Here is an 18,643-nt window from a genome sequence, read left to right on the forward strand (position 1 = left end):
AGTGGGTTAGTGATACAGATCAGTGGGTTAGTGATACGTGAGATCAGTGGTTAGTGATACAGATCAGTGGGTTTGTGAGACAAATCAGTGGGTTAGTGATACAGATCAGTGGGTTAGTATACAGATCACAGACAAATCAGTGGGTTAGTGATACAGATCAGTGGGTTAGTGATGATCAGTGGGTTACAGATCAGTGGGTTAGTGATACAGATCAGTGGGTTAGTGATACAGATCAGTGGGTTAGTGATACAGATCAGTGGGTTAGTGATACAGATCAGTGGGTTAGTGATACAGATCAGTGGGTGATACAGATCAGTGGGTTAGTGATACAGATCAGTGGGTTAGTGATACAGATCAGTGGGTTAGTGATACAGATCAGTAATAATAAACTTAAATAGAGGTATTTTGCGTTGTTTATTATGACATTAACAATGCTCTACATCAGACTTTATATAACTTATCAATGCTTATAAAACCACGAGTCCCAAATAATATTCCTTATGTAGTGCACTACTTTTGGCCCCGTGGTCAAAAAGTATCACACGATAAAGGGAGTAGGGTGCACTCTGGAACCAGTATAGTGCCTTTAGGTTGTTTTTGCTGCCAGTTGAAATCTAAATGTAATAAAACGGAGGCACTAAACCATGATATCCCATCCAACTACCTCATCTCATTACTGTTATTTTTTATTTTTTGCTCCTTTGCCACCCCAGTATCTCTACCTGCACATTAATCTTCTGCACATCTATCACTCCAGTGTTTAGCTGCTAAATTGTAATTATTTCGCCATTATGGCCTATTTATTGCCTTACATCCCTCATCTTACCTCATTTGCACACACGGTATATAGACTTTTCTGTTGTGTTATTGACTGTATGTTTGTTTACTCCATGTGTAACTCTGTGTCGTTGTTTGTGTCAAACTCCTTTGCTTTATCTTGGCCAGGTCGCAGTTGTAAAATGAGAACTTGTTCTCAAGTGGCCTACCCGGTTAAATAAAGGTGAAATAAAATAAATGTATAAAATATCATTCAGTCTTTGGCAGATGGTTGACTGGGAATGCATCCCAAAGGGCACCCTAATTCCCTAGTGCACTATATATATACAGAATAGGGTTCCATTTGGAACACAACCCAGGACAAACAAAAGTAAAAGAACAAAATGGCCGTTGTTGCATCATGCTTATCTGTAGCCTGTAGACCCTCGATGTCTGTGTTTCTGACGAGGAGATTAGATTAAATAGCACATGCTGCATGTTGGAAATGCTAAATTGATCAGGTTTGAAGAAGAAGAAAAAGTAATAGTTTTCTTATTGATGGAAAAGTAGACCTTACTGACCATTCCCATATAACGCTTATAACATATAACACATATTATTAAATATAACACATATTATTAAATATAACACATATTATTAAATATAACACATATCATTAAATATAACACACGTCATTAAATATAACACACGTCATTAAATATAACACACGTCATTAAATATAACACACGTCATTAAATATAACCCCTTGGACCATAAAGGAAAGAAGCCTTCAGGCATTATTGTGTTTTAATCCTCATTCTTTTATTTATTTATTTAAGGTATGTAAATGTTGACGTTAAAAATCCACGGACGAACATAACGATTCAATGAGTGATTAGTAGTAATTGACCAATGGAATGGCTCCAATCTGACCCAGAGAACCCATTTATATCACACTGTAAACCGGTTCTGTCATGTGATCAGTCAGCTGATCTCTGTACTGGCTCATAAAACAAGGCAGTCATCGGGCCATTCGTCTGTGTTTGTTTGTTGTTCAGCAGTTGTGGGGTGTTAGACCCGAAGGTTGCGCTCTCGATTCAGCAGCACTCGAGTTTGTCACTTATCGTTTCTATTTATTGCAGCGCTGTAGGCTTTTATAAAGAGGGAAACAAAGCTGTCATCACAGCGCTTCCTGTTTTTTTTTATTACATCGGTGTCGCAACCAAACAGAACACAACAGCTGCGAATGCAAACTTGGTTATTGCGTGATAGCTGACTAGTTAACTAAGCAACTAGAGTTTTTAGAAAAAAGCAATTTGGATGGTTTATTTTTGTAATTTATTTTTCAACTATTGGATTGAAACATTGTTTTGAATCCCTTTCGGCGAGCTGACTCCGCTGTTGAGCAGAACAATGCGCTTCGCACCTATCCCCTGCGCGGTGGGGTTGCTGTGTTGTGTTCTGGTGTTGTGCTCGGTACCGTTGGGGACCTCGTTCCCCGTGCAGGACGAGGGGAAACCGGGCATAACGTTTCTGGAAGAGGTCGGGCGTCTCCGGGTCGGGTTCAACTGGCGGAACCTGACCTGTCCGGTGTGCAAAGTCCTCTTCACCATCCTGGATGTCGCTCTGCTGGTAAGATGGAACCCTATTCCCTATATAGTGCACTACTTTAGACCAGAGCCCTATGGCACCCTATTCCCTATATAGTGCACTACTTTAGACCAGAGCCCTATGGCACCCTATTCCCTATATAGTGCACTACTTTAGACCAGAGCCCTATGGCACCCTATTCCCTATATAGTGCACTACTTTAGACCAGAGCCCTATGGCACCCTATTCCCTATATAGTACACTACTTTAGACCAGAGCCCTATGGCACCCTATTCCCTATATAGTGCACTACTTTAGACCAGAGCCCTATGGCACCCTATTCCCTATATAGTACACTACTTTAGACCAGAGCCCTATGGCACCCTATTCCCTATATAGTACACTACTTTAGACCAGAGCCCTATGGCACCCTATTCCCTATATGGCCCTTGCACCCTATTCTCTCAACGCAATCTTAGGGCTCTTGAACTAATAACCTGCGCTAACACGATTAGTACACTGTAAACGCCTGGAGCGATTGGTGCATGTAGGGCAGGGAGAATGACTGCATGTCGGTACTAACACGTGGGGCAGCTGATCACTTGACTTAGTGCAGCTGATCACTTGACTTAGTGCAGCGGATCACTTGACTTAGTGCAGCGGATCACTTGACTTAGTGCAGCGGATCACGTGACTTAGTAGCGGATCACTTGACTTAGTGCAGCGGATCACGTGACTTAGTGCAGCGGATCACTTGACTTAGGGCAGCTGATCACGTGACTTAGTGCAGCGGATCACGTGACTTAGTGCAGCTGATCACGTGACTTAGTGCAGCGGATCACGTGACTTAGTGCAGCGGATCACGTGACTTAGGGCAGCGGATCACGTGACTTAGTGCAGCGGATCACTTGACTTAGTGCAGCGGATCACTTGACTTAGTGCAGCGGATAACTTGACTTAGTGCAGCGGATCACTTGACTTAGTGCAGCGGATCACTTGACTTAGTGCAGCGGATCACGTGACTTAGTGCAGCGGATCACTTGACTTAGTGCAGCGGATCACTTGACTTAGTGCAGCGGATCACTTGACTTAGTGCAGCGGATCACTTGACTTAGTGCAGCGGATCACGTGACTTAGTGCAGCGGATCACGTGACTTAGTGCAGCGGATCACGTGACTTAGTGCAGCGGATCACGTGACTTAGTGCAGCGGATCACGTGACTTAGTGCAGCGGATCACGTGACTTAGTGCAGCGGATCACGTGACTTAGTGCAGCGGATCACGTGACTTAGTGCAGCGGATCACGTGACTTAGTGCAGCGGATCACGTGACTTAGTGCAGCGGATCACGTGACTTAGTGCAGCGGATCACGTGACTTAGTGCAGCGGATCACGTGACTTAGTGCAGCGGATCACGTGACTTAGTGCAGCGGATCACGTGACTTAGTGCAGCGGATCACGTGACTTAGTGCAGCACCTAGCCGTGACCCGGTTCTGTGAACTAAAACGGTTTATCTATGTGACCTTGAGTTGGCAGAGCTTTATCAAACTGGCAATGCCAATGGGCAAGCAATATTGGCCTACCAAGCAAAAAGACAGTAACTAACACATGTTTGACCAAATGAGCAATGTAATTTGTTTTTACTACATTTCAATATACCTAATCATGTGGGCAAGTATCCTGCCTCTATTGTGTTTAGGAGACAATGGGGTCATGTTAGCCAGTAACTGGATAAAGTTACTGTGAAACCAAGGTAAATTTAAAAGCAATTTTTCTCAGTTCCACTCTGAGCAGTTACTACCTTTTTGCTTGGTCGGGCAGAATAGATGGGTTGGTTGTTGAGCAACACAACTGATACAGGCGCGATGAGGTTAAACAGACAGGGTTGTTTAGCAACACAACTGATACGGGGCTAGATGAGGGTAAACAGACAGGGTTGGTGGTTTAGCAACAACTGATACAGGGGCTAGATGAGGTTAAACAGACAGGGTTGGTGGTTTAGCAACACAACTGATACGGGGGGCTAGATGAGGGTAAACAGACAGGGTTGGTGGTTTAGCAACACAACTGATACAGGGGCTAGATGAGGGTAAACAGACAGGGTTGGTGGTTTAGCAACACAACTGATACAGGGGCTAGATGAGGGTAAACAGACAGGGTGGTTTAGCAACACAACTGATAGGGGCTAGATGAGGTTAAACAGACAGGGTTGGTGGTTTAGCAACACAACTGATACGGGGGCTAGATGAGGGTAAACAGACAGGGTTGTTTAGCAACACAACTGATACAGGGGCTAGATGAGGGTAAACAGACAGGGTTGGTGGTTTAGCAACACAACTGATACAGGGGCTAGATGAGGTTAAACAGACAGGGTTGGTGGTTTAGCAACACAACTGATAGGGGGCTAGATGAGGTTAAACAGACAGGGTTGGTGGTTTAGCAACACAACTGATACGGGGCTAGATGAGGGTAAACAGACAGGGTTGTTTAGCAACAACTGATACAGGGGCTAGATGAGGGTAAACAGACAGGGTTGTTTAGCAAACAACTGATACAGGGGCTAGATGAGGTTAAACAGACAGGGTTGTTTAGCAACACAACTGATACAGGGGCTAGATGAGGGTAAACAGACAGGGTTGTTTAGCAACACAACTGATACAGGGGCTAGATGAGGCTAAACAGACAGGGTTGGTGGTTTAGCAACACAACTGATACAGGGGCTAGATGAGGGTAAACAGACAGGGTTGTTTAGCAACACAACTGATACGGGGGCTAGATGAGGGTAAACAGACAGGGTTGTTTAGCAACAACTGATACAGGGGCTAGATGAGGGTAAACAGACAGGGTTGTTTAGCAACACAACTGATACAGGGGCTAGATGAGGTTAAACAGACAGGGTTGTTTAGCAACACAACTGATACAGGGGCTAGATGAGGGTAAACAGACAGGGTTGTTTAGCAACACAACTGATACGGGGGCTAGATGAGGGTAAACAGACAGGGTTGTTTAGCAACACAACTGATACAGGGGCTAGATGAGGCTAAACAGACAGGGTTGGTGGTTTAGCAACACAACTGATACAGGGGCTAGATGAGGGTAAACAGACAGGGTTGGTGGTTTAGCAACAACTGATACAGGGGCTAGATGAGGGTAAACAGACAGGGTTGTTGAGCAACACAACTGATACGGGGGCTAGATGAGGGTAAACAGACAGGGTTGGTGGTTTAGCAACAACTGATACAGGGGCTAGATGAGGGTAAACAGACAGGGTTGTTGAGCAACACAACTGATACGAGGGCTAGATGAGGGTAAACAGACAGGGTTGGTTGTTGAGCAACACAACTGATACAGGGGCTAGATGAGGGTAAACAGACAGGGTTGGTGGTTTAGCAACACAACTGATACAGGGGCTAGATGAGGGTAAACAGACAGGGTTGGTGGTTTAGCAACACAACTGATACAGGGGCTAGATGAGGGTAAACAGACAGGGTTGGTTGTTGAGCAACACAACTGATACAGGGGCTAGATGAGGGTAAACAGACAGGGTTGTTTAGCAGCACAACTGATACAGGGGCTAGATGAGGGTAAACAGACAGGGTTGGTGGTTTAGCAACACAACTGATACGGGGGCTAGATGAGGTTAAACAGACAGGGTTGTTTAGCAACACAACTGATACAGGGGCTAGATGAGGGTAAACAGACGGTTGTTTAGCAAACACAACTGATACAGGGGCTAGATGAGGGTAAACAGACAGGGTTGGTGGTTGAGCAACACAACTGATACAGGGGCTAGATGAGGGTAAACAGACAGGGATGGTGGTTTAGCAACAACTGATACAGGGGCTAGATGAGGGTAGACAGACAGGGTTGGTGGTTTAGCAACACAACTGATACAGGGGCTAGATGAGGGTAAACAGACAGGGTTGTTGAGCAACACAACTGACACAGGGGCTAGATGAGGGTAAACAGACAGGGGTGGTTTAGCAACACAACTGATACAGGGGCTAGATGAGGGTAAACAGACAGGGTTGGTGGTTTAGCAAAACACAACTGATACAGGGGCTAGATGAGGGTAAACAGACAGGGTGGTTTAGCAACACAACTGATACGGGGCTAGACGAGGGTAAACGGACAGGGTTGGTTGTTGAGCAACACAACTGATAATGGGGCTAGATGAGGGTAAACAGACAGGGTTGTTTAGCAACACAACTGATACCGGGCTAGATGAGGGTAAACAGACAGGGTTGGTGGTTTAGCAACACAACTGATACAGGGGCTAGATGAGGTTAAACAGACAGGGTTGGTGGTTTAGCAACACAACTGATACAGGGGCTAGATGAGGGTAAACAGACAGGGTTGTTTAGCAGCACAACTGATACAGGGGCTAGATGAGGGTAAACAGACAGGGTTGTTGAGCAACACAACTGATACGGGGGCTAGATGAGGGTAAACAGACAGGGTTGGTGGTTTAGCAACAACTGATACAGGGGCTAGATGAGGGTAAACAGACAGGGTTGTTGAGCAACACAACTGATACGGGGGCTAGATGAGGGTAAACAGACAGGGTTGGTGGTTTAGCAACAACTGATACAGGGGCTAGATGAGGGTAAACAGACAGGGTTGGTTGTTGAGCAACACAACTGATACGGGGGCTAGATGAGGGTAAACAGACAGGGTGGTTTAGCAACACAACTGATAGGGGCTAGATGAGGTTAAACAGACAGGGTTGGTGGTTTAGCAACACAACTGATACAGGGGCTAGATGAGGGTAAACAGACAGGGTTGTTTAGCAACACAACTGATACAGGGGCTAGATGAGGGTAAACAGACAGGGTTGGTGGTTTAGCAACACAACTGATACAGGGGCTAGATGAGGGTAAACAGACAGGGTTGTTGAGCAACACAACTGATACAGGGGCTAGATGAGGGTAAACAGACAGGGTGGTTTAGCAACACAACTGATACAGGGGCTAGATGAGGGTAAACAGACAGGGTGGTTTAGCAACACAACTGATACAGGGGCTAGATGAGGGTAAACAGACAGGGTTGGTGGTTTAGCAACACAACTGATACAGGGGCTAGATGAGGGTAAACAGACAGGGTTGGTTGTTGAGCAACACAACTGATACAGGGGCTAGATGAGGGTAAACAGACAGGGTTGTTTAGCAACACAACTGATACAGGGGCTAGATGAGGGTAAACAGACAGGGTTGTTTAGCAACATAACTGATACAGGGGCTAGATGAGGGTAAACAGACAGGGTGGTTTAGCAACACAACTGATACAGGGGCTAGATGAGGGTAAACAGACAGGGTTGGTTGTTGAGCAACAACTGATACAGGGGCTAGATGAGGGTAAACAGACAGGGTGGTTTAGCAACACAACTGATACAGGGGCTAGATGAGGGTAAACAGACAGGGTTGGTGGTTTAGCAACACAACTGATACAGGGGCTAGATGAGGGTAAACAGACAGGGTTGGTGGTTTAGCAAACAACTGATACAGGGGCTAGATGAGGGTAGACAGACAGGGTTGGTGGTTTAGCAACACAACTGATATGGGGCTAGATGAGGGTAAACAGACAGGGTGGTTTAGCAACACAACTGATACAGGGGCCAGATGAGGGTAAACAGACAGGGTTGGTGGTTTAGCAACACAACTGATACAGGGCTAGATGAGGGTAAACAGACAGGGTTGGTTGTTGAGCAACACAACTGATACAGGGGCTAGATGAGGGTAAACAGACAGGGTTGTTTAGCAACACAACTGATACAGGGCTAGATGAGGGTAAACAGACAGGGTTGGTGGTTTTAGCAACACAATTGATACAGGGGCTAGATGAGGGTAAACAGACAGGGTTGGTTGTTGAGCAACACAACTGATACAGGGCTAGATGAGGGTAAACAGACAGGGTTGTTTAGCAACACAACTGATACAGGGGCTAGATGAGGGTAAACAGACAGGGTTGTTTAGCAACACAACTGATACAGGGGCTAGATGAGGGTAAACAGACAGCGTGGTTTAGCAACACAACTGATACAGGGGCTAGATGAGGGTAAACAGACAGGGTTGGTGGTTTAGCAACACAACTGATACAGGGGCTAGATGAGGGTAAACAGACAGGGTTGGTTGTTGAGCAACACATCTGATACAGGGCTTGATGAGGGTAAACAGACAGGGTTGGTGGTTTAGCAACACAACTGATACAGGGGCTAGATGAGGGTAAACAGACAGGGTTGGTGGTTTAGCAACACAACTGATACAGGGGCTAGATGAGGGTAAACGGACAGGGTTGGTGGTTTAGCAACACAACTGATACAGGGGCTAGATGAGGGTAAACAGACAGGGTTGTTGAGCAACACAACTGATACGGGGCTAGATGAGGGTAAACAGACAGGGTTGGATGTTCCATGATACTTCTTCTAGTAGCAAGCACTCCAGGCCTGTTCATCTGTCTGTCAACAAACTAAGGTAGCTGAAATGACGAGCAACCAAGATCACACTTTATTTTTATTTTTTTAAACTAGGGTGTAACGCGATCTGTTGTCTGAAGACAACTGAAAGTAAAACAGATTAGAGGCCTGACGAGAAGACTGCTCTGTGGTTTGGCCTGGTGGTGAGTGAACGTCACTGAGGCTAACGGTGTGCTTTTGGTTGACACTGCAGATAGTCAGATCTCAACGTCGTGCTTCATCCCCTAACAACCAAGAAGGGTTGTGATAGGGTAACGTTCCCGGTCTGCTTAGACACCAATGAGATGGCAGCGGGGTCTGGTCTGATTAGTTCATTGACTGTATAATATGAACCAGGTACCAGCTGGGTCTGGTCTGATTAGTTCATTGACTGTGTAATATGAACCAGGTACCAGCTGGGTCTGGTCTGATTAGTTCATTGACTGTGTAATAGGAACCAGGTACCAGCTGGGTCTGGTCTAATTAGTTCATTGACTGTATAATATGAACCAGGTACCAGCTGGGTCTGATTAGTTCACTTGCTGTGGATGAACCAGAAAGAAGCCAATGAAATCTCTTTGTCGTTTGTCAACCAATAGGGTTGAGAACCTGGTTAGTAGATTCACAAAATCAGGAGGGAATAAGCAGAGAATCTGGACTCATCCCATCAGGATTTTGATTATTATATAAATTGACTGTGTAATAAAAATATATCCAGGTATCTGAGGAAATTGGGTTCTCTCCTCTCCCATGTACAGTGATGTTAGGCCTGTATCAGTTTGACCCTCTCTCCTCTCCCATGTACAGTGAGGAACCAGTTTAACCTCTCTCCTCTCCCATGTACTGATGTGATCTGGTCAGTGATGTGATGAGGCCTGTTCATTAACCTCTCTCCTCTCCCATGTACAGTGATGATGAGGCCCAGTTTAACCATGTACAGTGATGTGAACCAGTCTAACTCTCTCCCTCTCCTGGTCAGTGATGTGATGAGGCCTGTATCATTGACTCCCATGTACAGTGATGGATGAGGCCCAGGTTTACCTTGTACTGATGGATGAGAGGCCTGGTCTAACCTCTCCTCTCCCATGTGATTGACTGTATCAGTCTAACCTCCTCTCCCATGTACAGTGATGTGAAGGCCCAGTCTAACCTCTCTCCTCTCCCATGCTGGGTCTGTATCAGTCTAACCTCTCTCCTTCATTGACTGATGTGATGAGGGAACCTAACCTCTCCTCCAGCAGTGGGTGATGAGGCCTGTATTTAACTCTTCTCTTGACTGATGTGATGAGGCCTGTACCAGGTACCTCTCTCCTCTCCCATGTACAGTGGGTGAGGCCTGTATCAGTTTAACCTCTCTCCTCTCCCATGTACAGTGATGATGAGGCCTGTATCAGTCTAACCTCTCTCCTCTCCCATGTACAGTGATGTGATGAGGCCTGTATCAGCTCTCCTCTCCCATGTACAGTGATGTGATGAGGCCTGTATCAGTCTAACCTCTCTCCTCTCCCATGTACAGTGATGTGATGAGGCCTGTATCAGTCTAACCTCTCTCCTCTCCCATGTACAGTGATGTGATGAGGCCTGTATCAGTCTAACCTCTCTCCTCTCCCATGTACAGTGATGTGATGAGGCCTGTATCAGTCTAACCTCTCTCCTCTCCCATGTACAGTGATGTGATGAGGCCTGTATCAGGTAACCTCTCTCCTCTCCCATGTACAGTGATGTGATGAGGCCTGTATCAGTTTAACTCTCTCTCTCCCATGTACAGTGATGTGATGAGAGGCCTGTATCAGTCTAACCTCTCTCCTCTCCCATGTACAGTGATGTGATGAGCCTGTATCATGAACCTCTCTCCTCTCCCATGTACAGTTGATGAGGCCTGTATCAGTCACCTCTCTCCTCTCCCATGTACAGTGATGTGATGAGAGGCCTGGTTAGTAACCTTCTCCTCTCCCATACAGTGATGTGATGAAGGCCTGTATCAGTCTAACTCTCTCCCATGTACAGTGATTTGAGGCCTGTATTATCTCTCCTCTCCCATGTGATGTGATGAGGCCTGTATCAGTCTAAGCCTCTCTCCTCTCCCATGTGATGTGATGAAAATCTAACCTCTCTCCTCTCCCATGTGTATGAGGCCTGTATCAGTCTAACCTCTCTCCTCTCCCATGTGATGTGATGAGGCCTGTAATCAGTCTCTCTCTCTCCCATGTACAGTGATGTGATGAGGCCTGTATCAGTTTAACCTCTCTCCTCTCCCATGTGATGTGATGTGATGAGGCCTGTATCAGTCTAACCTCTCGCCTCTCCCATGTCCAGTGATGAGCAGGCTGTGGGAGAGGCCTGTATATCAGTTTAACCTCTCTCCTCACTACTTCCTGTCCCATGTAGAGTGACGTTAATGAGGAACGTGTTGCGCGGGCTGTGGGTGAGGCCTGTATCCGTCTCCACCTGGCTGAAGAGCGGGTCTGTCGTCAAATCACAGAGCTGTTCAGAGATGACTTCATCAGGTAGGCTTGGGATTGGTCTTGATTATCTGATATCTGGTGTTCTAGAAGTTTGCTGCAGTGCATGGTGGGACAGTGAGTGAATACACCTAGCCTCTGAAGAGATGCTGTCCTCCGCATTTATTTAAAGAGGTGATGTGCTTCGCTGCACCTGGACCACATGCCTGTGTTTCCATGGAGACGGGCAGGTGTAAATAATGGTTATGTCCTTCCTCCTGTTTTTCAGGGCCTTGCAACAGTCTCTGTTGTGGCCGTCGGAGGCCTGTGCTCTGCTGGTTGGGAGGTCATGCGGACGCTTCGATATCTATGCTCCCTGGAACGTAACCCTACCCCGGATCCCCAAACCCCCAGTCACCCCGCCCCGCACCCCCAAGCCTGGAGCACCACAGAGCAGGGTCCTCTTCCTCACAGACATACACTGGGATCAGGTTAGTCAAAATGTGGTAGGGCAGTTTTCAGACCTCTCCTCGGAAGAGCGTTTCACTGTGGTTGTAGTCCTGAACTAGCTCATCTAATTCATTAATATGTTGACCAGTGCCTCTGGGAGTGCCTCTGGGAGTGCCTCTGGGAGTGCCTCTGGGAGTGCCTCTGGGAGTGCCTCTGGGAGTGCCACTCACCTTGATCATTCCTTTTGATAAAGCAGTAGCTATACAATGATGCATGTGCAGAAAAGACAGGAATGCCAATGGCGGAGGTGGCGCTCTGTTTCATAGCCACATTTCTGTGAAGCTCATGTTAAGTGTTGTGGTTACAAGTTCACCTGCCTCATATATATATATATTTTTTGGGGGCTGCTGAAGGCCACCAAGTGTTAACAGTCAGTATTTGGATAACGTGTGCAGTGCTTGATAGTGGATGATGATAGAGGTCTTTTTTTTTTTCCTGAACATTGACTGGTTAGTAAACTAGGTGTCCGAATTAAGAACTTCTAACGCGTGTAATATAACCCAGGTTTATCACTCACTCAACCAGCTAGATTGAGTATCAATTAGGTTTGGATTTGTGACATCGCTTGTATTGATTATATCTTCACTAATTCGCCAGAGCCTTTGCTCCAAGAAATATCCGTTCCCATTGGCTGTAGTGACCATAATTGTGGCAATGACGAGGCCAATGGTTTGAAGCCTAAAGAGATTCAAACAAGTCAGGCTGCTCAGCTGATTGGTTGACGTACTGTCCATTGAGATGTTACTAAACCCAACAAAAATAAATTATTTTACCAAGATGAATGACATAAAACCCAATGGGGGGAGAGGAATATCTTAAATGATTTCATGGGCAGAAAACCCAATGGGGGGAAATATCTTAAATGATTTCATGGGCAGAAAACCCAATGGGGGAATATCTTAAATGATTTCATGGGCAGAAACCCAGTGGGGGGAAATATCTTAAATGATTTCATGGGCAGAAAACCCAGTGGGGGGAAATATCTTAAATGATTTCATGGGCAGAAAACCCAATGGGGGAATATCTTAAATGATTTCATGGGCAGAAAACCCAATGGGGGGGTGGAATAGTTTAAATGATTTCATGGGCAGAAAACCCAATGGTGGGGGGAATATCTTAAATGATTTCATGGGCAGAAAACCCAATCTGTCGTTCATTGAAGTTGATGGGTCATTTTTAATAACAAACTTTCGACCTTGCCTTTAAGTAAACGTTGACAAACTCTGTGAAATGTCAGTGAGTACGGTTGAGTGGTATCCAGATTATCATCTCTCGTCCTAGGATTTAAAGTGACCGGTTTAGTACACAAGGGGCGCCAACACATTCCAAAAAGCCCATGGGGGGGGTTGTCTGTTACCAGAATACTGAAACGACCCTGGGTTTACAAGCACGGAAACCGACACTGCCGTTCGAACGTGTTTTGCGGCACTGTCGATAGCGCGCTGGACTTTGGGCTAGAAGGTCGAGGGTTCGAGTCCTGCTCCCTGCCTGTCATTACAATAGTAGCAAAATCAGCACAATTAATACTGGATTTCAATGGAGGCTGCTAACTAAATATGCTAACACACAAATAAACTAATTGCAAAGACGGGCAATCCAGCTCATAAAGTTGTGTGTGTGTGTAGGTGCTGCCAAATGCCATTGTTGGTGCGTTTGGACATTTTTACAAGCGAATGTGAATGCATGCTTGTCTAAAGGAGGGAATTATGCACTAATTTAGCAAGGTAAACTTCAGGCTTCGCCTAAGCATTATCTTGCTTATTGTAATTTCTGCTCGGTTATGTATCCTGGACCAAAAAAATATAAAGGGAACAATTTTAATGAGTGAATTCGTGTAAGGAAATCAGCTGACGTAAATAAATTAAATTAAAATAAATAAATTAATTAGGCCCTAATCTACGGATTTCACTTGACTAGGAATACATTAATTAGGCCTAATCTACGGATTTCACCTGACTAGGAATACATTCATTAGGCCTAATCTATGGATTTCACCTGACTAGGAATACATTCATTAGGCCTAATTTATGGATTTCACCTGACTAGGAATACATTCATTAGGCCCTAATCTCACAGATTTCACTTGACTAGGAATACATTAATTAGGCCTAATCTACGGATTTCACCTGACTAGGAATACATTCATTAGGCCTAATCTCTGATTTCACCTGACTAGGAATACATTCATTAGGCCCTAATCTCTGATTTCACCTGACTAGGAATACATTCATTAGGCCTAATCTACGGATTTCACATGACTGGGAATACATTCATTAGGCCCTAATCTATGGATTTCACATGACTGGGAATACATTCATTAGGCCCTAATCTATGGATTTCACATGACTGGGAATACATTCATTAGGCCTAATCTATGGATTTCACATGACTGGGAATACATTCATTAGGCCCTAATCTCACAGTTTCACATGACTGGGAATACATTCATTAGGCCCTAATCTATGGATTTCATGACTGGGAATACATTCATTAGGCCTAATCTATGGATTTCACATGACTGGGAATACATTCATTAGGCCTAATCTATGGATTTCACATGACTGGGAATACATTCATTAGGCCCTAATCTATGGATTTCACCTGACTAGGAATACATTCATTAGGCCCTAATCTACGGATTTCACATGACTGGGAATACATTCATTAGGCCTAATCTATGGATTTCACCTGACTAGGAATACATTCATTAGGCCCTAATCTCTACGGATTTCACCTGACTAGGAATACATTCATTAGGCCCTAATCTACGGATTTCACATGACTGGGAATACATTCATTAGGCCTAATCTATGGATTTCACCTGACTAGAATACATTCATTAGGCCTAATCTCACGGATTTCACATGACTGGGAATACATTCATTAGGCCCCTAATCTATGGATTTCACCTGACTAGGAATACATTCATTAGGCCCCTAATCTACGTTGATTTCACATGACTGGGAATACATTCATTAGGCCTAATCTATGGATTTCACCTGACTAGGAATACATTCATTAGGCCTAATCTACGGATTTCACCTGACTAGAATACATTCATTAGGCCCTAATCTACGGATTTCACATGACTGGGAATACATTCATTAGGCCCCTAATCTATGGATTTCACATGACTGGGAATACATTCATTAGGCCCTAATCTATGGATTTCACATGACTGGGAATACATTCATTAGGCCTAATCTATGGATTTCACATGACTGGGAATACATTCATTAGGCCCTAACTGGATTTCACATGACTGGGAATACATTCATTAGGCCCTAATCTATGGATTTCACATGACTGGGAATACATTCATTAGGCCCTAATCTATGGATTTCACATGACTGGGAATACATTCATTAGGCCCTAATCTATGGATTTCACCTGACTAGGAATACATTCATTAGGCCTAATCTACAGTTTCACCTGACTAGGAATACATTCATTAGGCCCTAATCTACGGATTTCACCTGACTAGGAATACATTCATTAGGCCCTAATCTATGATTTCACATGACTGGGAATACATTCATTAGGCCCTAATCTATGGATTTCACATGACTGGGAATACATTCATTAGGCCTAATCTATGGATTTCACATGACTGGGAATACATTCATTAGGCCCCTAATCTATGGATTTCACATGACTGGGAATACATTCATTAGGCCCTAATCTACGGATTTCACATGACTGGGAATACATTCATTAGGCCCTAATCTATGGATTTCACATGACTGGGAATACATTCATTAGGCCCCTAATCTATGGATTTCACATGACTGGGAATACATTCATTAGGCCCTAATCTATGGATTTCACCTGACTGGGAATACATTCATTAGGCCCTAATCTACGGATTTCACCTGACTGGGAATACATTCATTAGGCCCTAATCTACGGATTTCACCTGACTAGGAATACGTTCATTAGGCCCTAATCTACGGATTTCACCTGACTAGGAATACATTCATTAGGCCCTAATCTATGGATTTCACCTGACTAGGAATACATTCATTAGGCCCTAATCTATGGATTTCACATGACTGGGAATACATTCATTAGGCCCTAATCTATGGATTTCACCTGACTAGGAACACAGATATGTTGGTCGTTTGATTCGGCTGCCCTGCGCGCTGGGTAGTAGGCCAACTGTTCCCATTGTGAACCATTTCATGTGTCTGAAGGTACAAACTCTGGTATGGGGAATAATGCATTTTATTTTGTAAAGTGGTTTCTTGCATCAAACACATAATCAATCACCTTGTCTAAAGGACAAGAGGATTAACAGGTTGTCACACCCATAATTTTGTTACCCCCTCCCAAAACGTCTCCTGGAATGTAGGTCTACATTGAACACCACTCTTTGGCTGCTACTATAGGCTGAATGATAGAACAGCTGTTTCCATGGTAAAATGTTATGGGATGCATTTTCTCCATTGTTTGTGATGGTAGACCTCTCTGATAGACTTCTCTGATAGACCTTTTTGACCACCCATTACAGAAATACATTTAGCTTCGCCTTCAGCTAACGCAAAATCGCTTCACGCGTCATTCATTGTGGCCAAACATTATTCCTGTTCTATAATGTCTTGTTTTTATATGGACCCCAGGAAGAGTAGCTGCTGCTTTCGCAACATTAAAATACAACTGTAATGTCCATCCTGGTGTTATTTGTGAACAGGAGTATGCAGTGGGCAGCTCTGCTGACTGTAAGGACCCGCTGTGCTGTCGTAATGAGTCTGGATCTCCCAGCTGGAATCAGAGAGCGGCTGGGTTCTGGGGCTCCTACAGTAAATGTGACCTGCCCCTGAGAACTGTGGAGAACATGTTGGAGAACGCAGCGCGAACTGGACCGTGGGACTGGGTCTACTGGACAGGAGATATACCTGCTCATAACATCTGGTCTCAAACCAGGAAGCAGCAACTGTCTGAACTCACCGTAATCACCAGACTGATACACAGGTACACAATCTCTCGTGTGTGTGTGTGTGTGTGTGTGTGTGTGCACAAGTTGAATGGTAACTGACCACCTTATTTTACTCTCTGTAGTCACCTAGGTAACTTGAAGGTGTACCCGGCGATCGGTAACCATGAGAGCACCCCGGTCAACAGTTTCCCCCCGCCGTTCGTCCATGGCAACCGGTCGTCACACTGGCTCTATGACACCATGGCCGAGGAGTGGGCGCCTTGGTTACCAGAACAGGCCCTGAAGACTCTTAGGTCTGATAATGATTTAACTTGAGAATCTTCTAGTTCAACAGTTCTTAATTTTGAATTTAATTTTATTTAACTAGACAAAAACATCAAACTGATCCCAGATTTGTACTTATCGGAAACTGATCCCAGGTTGGTTGGTAGGATCCAGACAGTCCTCTGTAGTGGTGAGGTAGTTCTGAGGTAGTGGTTGTTAGGATCCAGACAGTCCTCTGTAGTTCTGAGGTAGTGGTTGGTAGGATCCAGACAGTCCTCTGTAGTTCTGAGGTAGTGGTTGGTAGGATCCAGACAGTCCTCTGTAGTTCTGAGGTAATGGTTGGTAGGATCCAGACAGTCCTCTGTAGTGGTGAGGTAGTGCTTGGTAGGATCCAGACAGTCCTCTGTAGTTCTGAGGTAGTGGTTGGTAGGATCCAGACAGTCCTCCTCTGAGGTAGTGGTTGGTAGATCCAGACAGTCCTCTGTAGTTCTGAGGTAGTGGTTGGTAGGATCCAGACAGTCCTCTGTAGTGGTGAGGTAGTTCTGAGGTAGTGGTTGGTAGGATCCAGACAGTCCTCTGTAGTGGTGAGGTAGTTCTGAGGTAGTGGTTGGTAGGATTCAGACAGTCCTCTGTAGTGGTGAGGTAGTGGTTGGTAGGATCCAGACAGTCCCTCTGTAGTGGTGAGGTAGTTCTGAGGTAGTGGTTGGTAGGATCCAGACAGTGCCTGTAGTGTCGTTCTGAGGTAGTGGTTGGTGGATCCAGACAGTCCTCTGTAGTGGTGAGGTAGTGGTTGGTAGGATCCAGACAGTCCTCTGTAGTGGTGTAGTTCTGAGGTAGTTGTTGGTAGGATCCAGACAGTCCTCTGTCGTTCTGAGGTAGTGGTTGGTAGGATCCAGACAGTCCTCTGTAGTTCTGAGGTAGTGGTTGGTAGGATCCAGACAGTCCTCTGTCGTTCTGAGGTAGTTGTTGGTAGGATCCAGACAGTCCTCTGTCAGTTCTGAGGTAGTGGTTGGTAGGATCCAGACAGTCCTCTGTCGTTCTGAGGTAGTGGTTGGTAGGATCCAGACAGTCCTCTGTCTGAGGTAGTTCTGAGGTAGTGGTTGGTAGGATCCAGACAGTCCTCTGTCGTTCTGGTAGTGGTTGGTAGGATCCAGACAGTCCTCTGTCGTTCTGAGGTAGTGGTTGGTAGGATCCAGACAGTTCTGTCGTTCTGGTAGTTGTTGGTAGGATCCAGACAGTCCTCTCTGAGGTAGTTGTTGGTAGGATCCAGACAGTCCTCTGTTTCTGAGGTAGTGGTTGGTAGGATCCAGACAGTCCTCTGTGAGGTAGTGGTTGGCGGTGAGTCCTGTAGTTCTGAGGTAGTGGTTGGTAGGATCCAGACAGTCCTCTGTCGTTCTGAGGTAGTGGTTGGTAGGATCCAGACAGTCCTCTGTAGTTCTGAGGTAGTGGTTGGTAGGATCCAGACAGTCCTCTGTCGTTCTGAGGTAGTGGTTGGTAGGATCCAGACAGTCCTCTGTCGTTCTGAGGTAGTGGTTGCAGGATCCAGACAGTCCTCTGTAGTTCTGAGGTAGTGGGTTGGTAGGATCAGACAGTCCTCTGGTTCTGAGTGTGCCCTCTGCAGGATCCAGACAGTCCTCTGTAGTTCTGAGGTAGTGGTTGGTAGGATCCAGACAGTCCTCTGTAGTTCTGAGGTAGT

The 18,643-nt window shown here is 45.4% G+C and overlaps 1 protein-coding gene across 1 annotated transcript in view; it reads left to right on the plus strand.

Annotated features, from left to right (window-relative positions):
• The first annotated feature begins 1,742 nt into the window (after positions 1-1,742).
• The window catches only part of LOC127920654 (sphingomyelin phosphodiesterase-like), a 32,908-nt gene continuing 16,007 nt past the window's right edge, over positions 1,743-18,643 (plus strand). The window contains 5 exon segments of the mRNA XM_052504660.1: positions 1,743-2,388; positions 11,185-11,303; positions 11,527-11,728; positions 16,438-16,718; positions 16,806-16,976. Coding sequence (XP_052360620.1) covers positions 2,170-2,388; positions 11,185-11,303; positions 11,527-11,728; positions 16,438-16,718; positions 16,806-16,976 — 992 coding nt within the window. The 5' untranslated portion in view covers positions 1,743-2,169.

The sequence above is a fragment of the Oncorhynchus keta genome, unplaced genomic scaffold, assembly GCF_023373465.1.
Source record: "Oncorhynchus keta strain PuntledgeMale-10-30-2019 unplaced genomic scaffold, Oket_V2 Un_contig_2019_pilon_pilon, whole genome shotgun sequence".
Classification (NCBI taxonomy): Eukaryota; Metazoa; Chordata; class Actinopteri; order Salmoniformes; family Salmonidae; genus Oncorhynchus; species Oncorhynchus keta.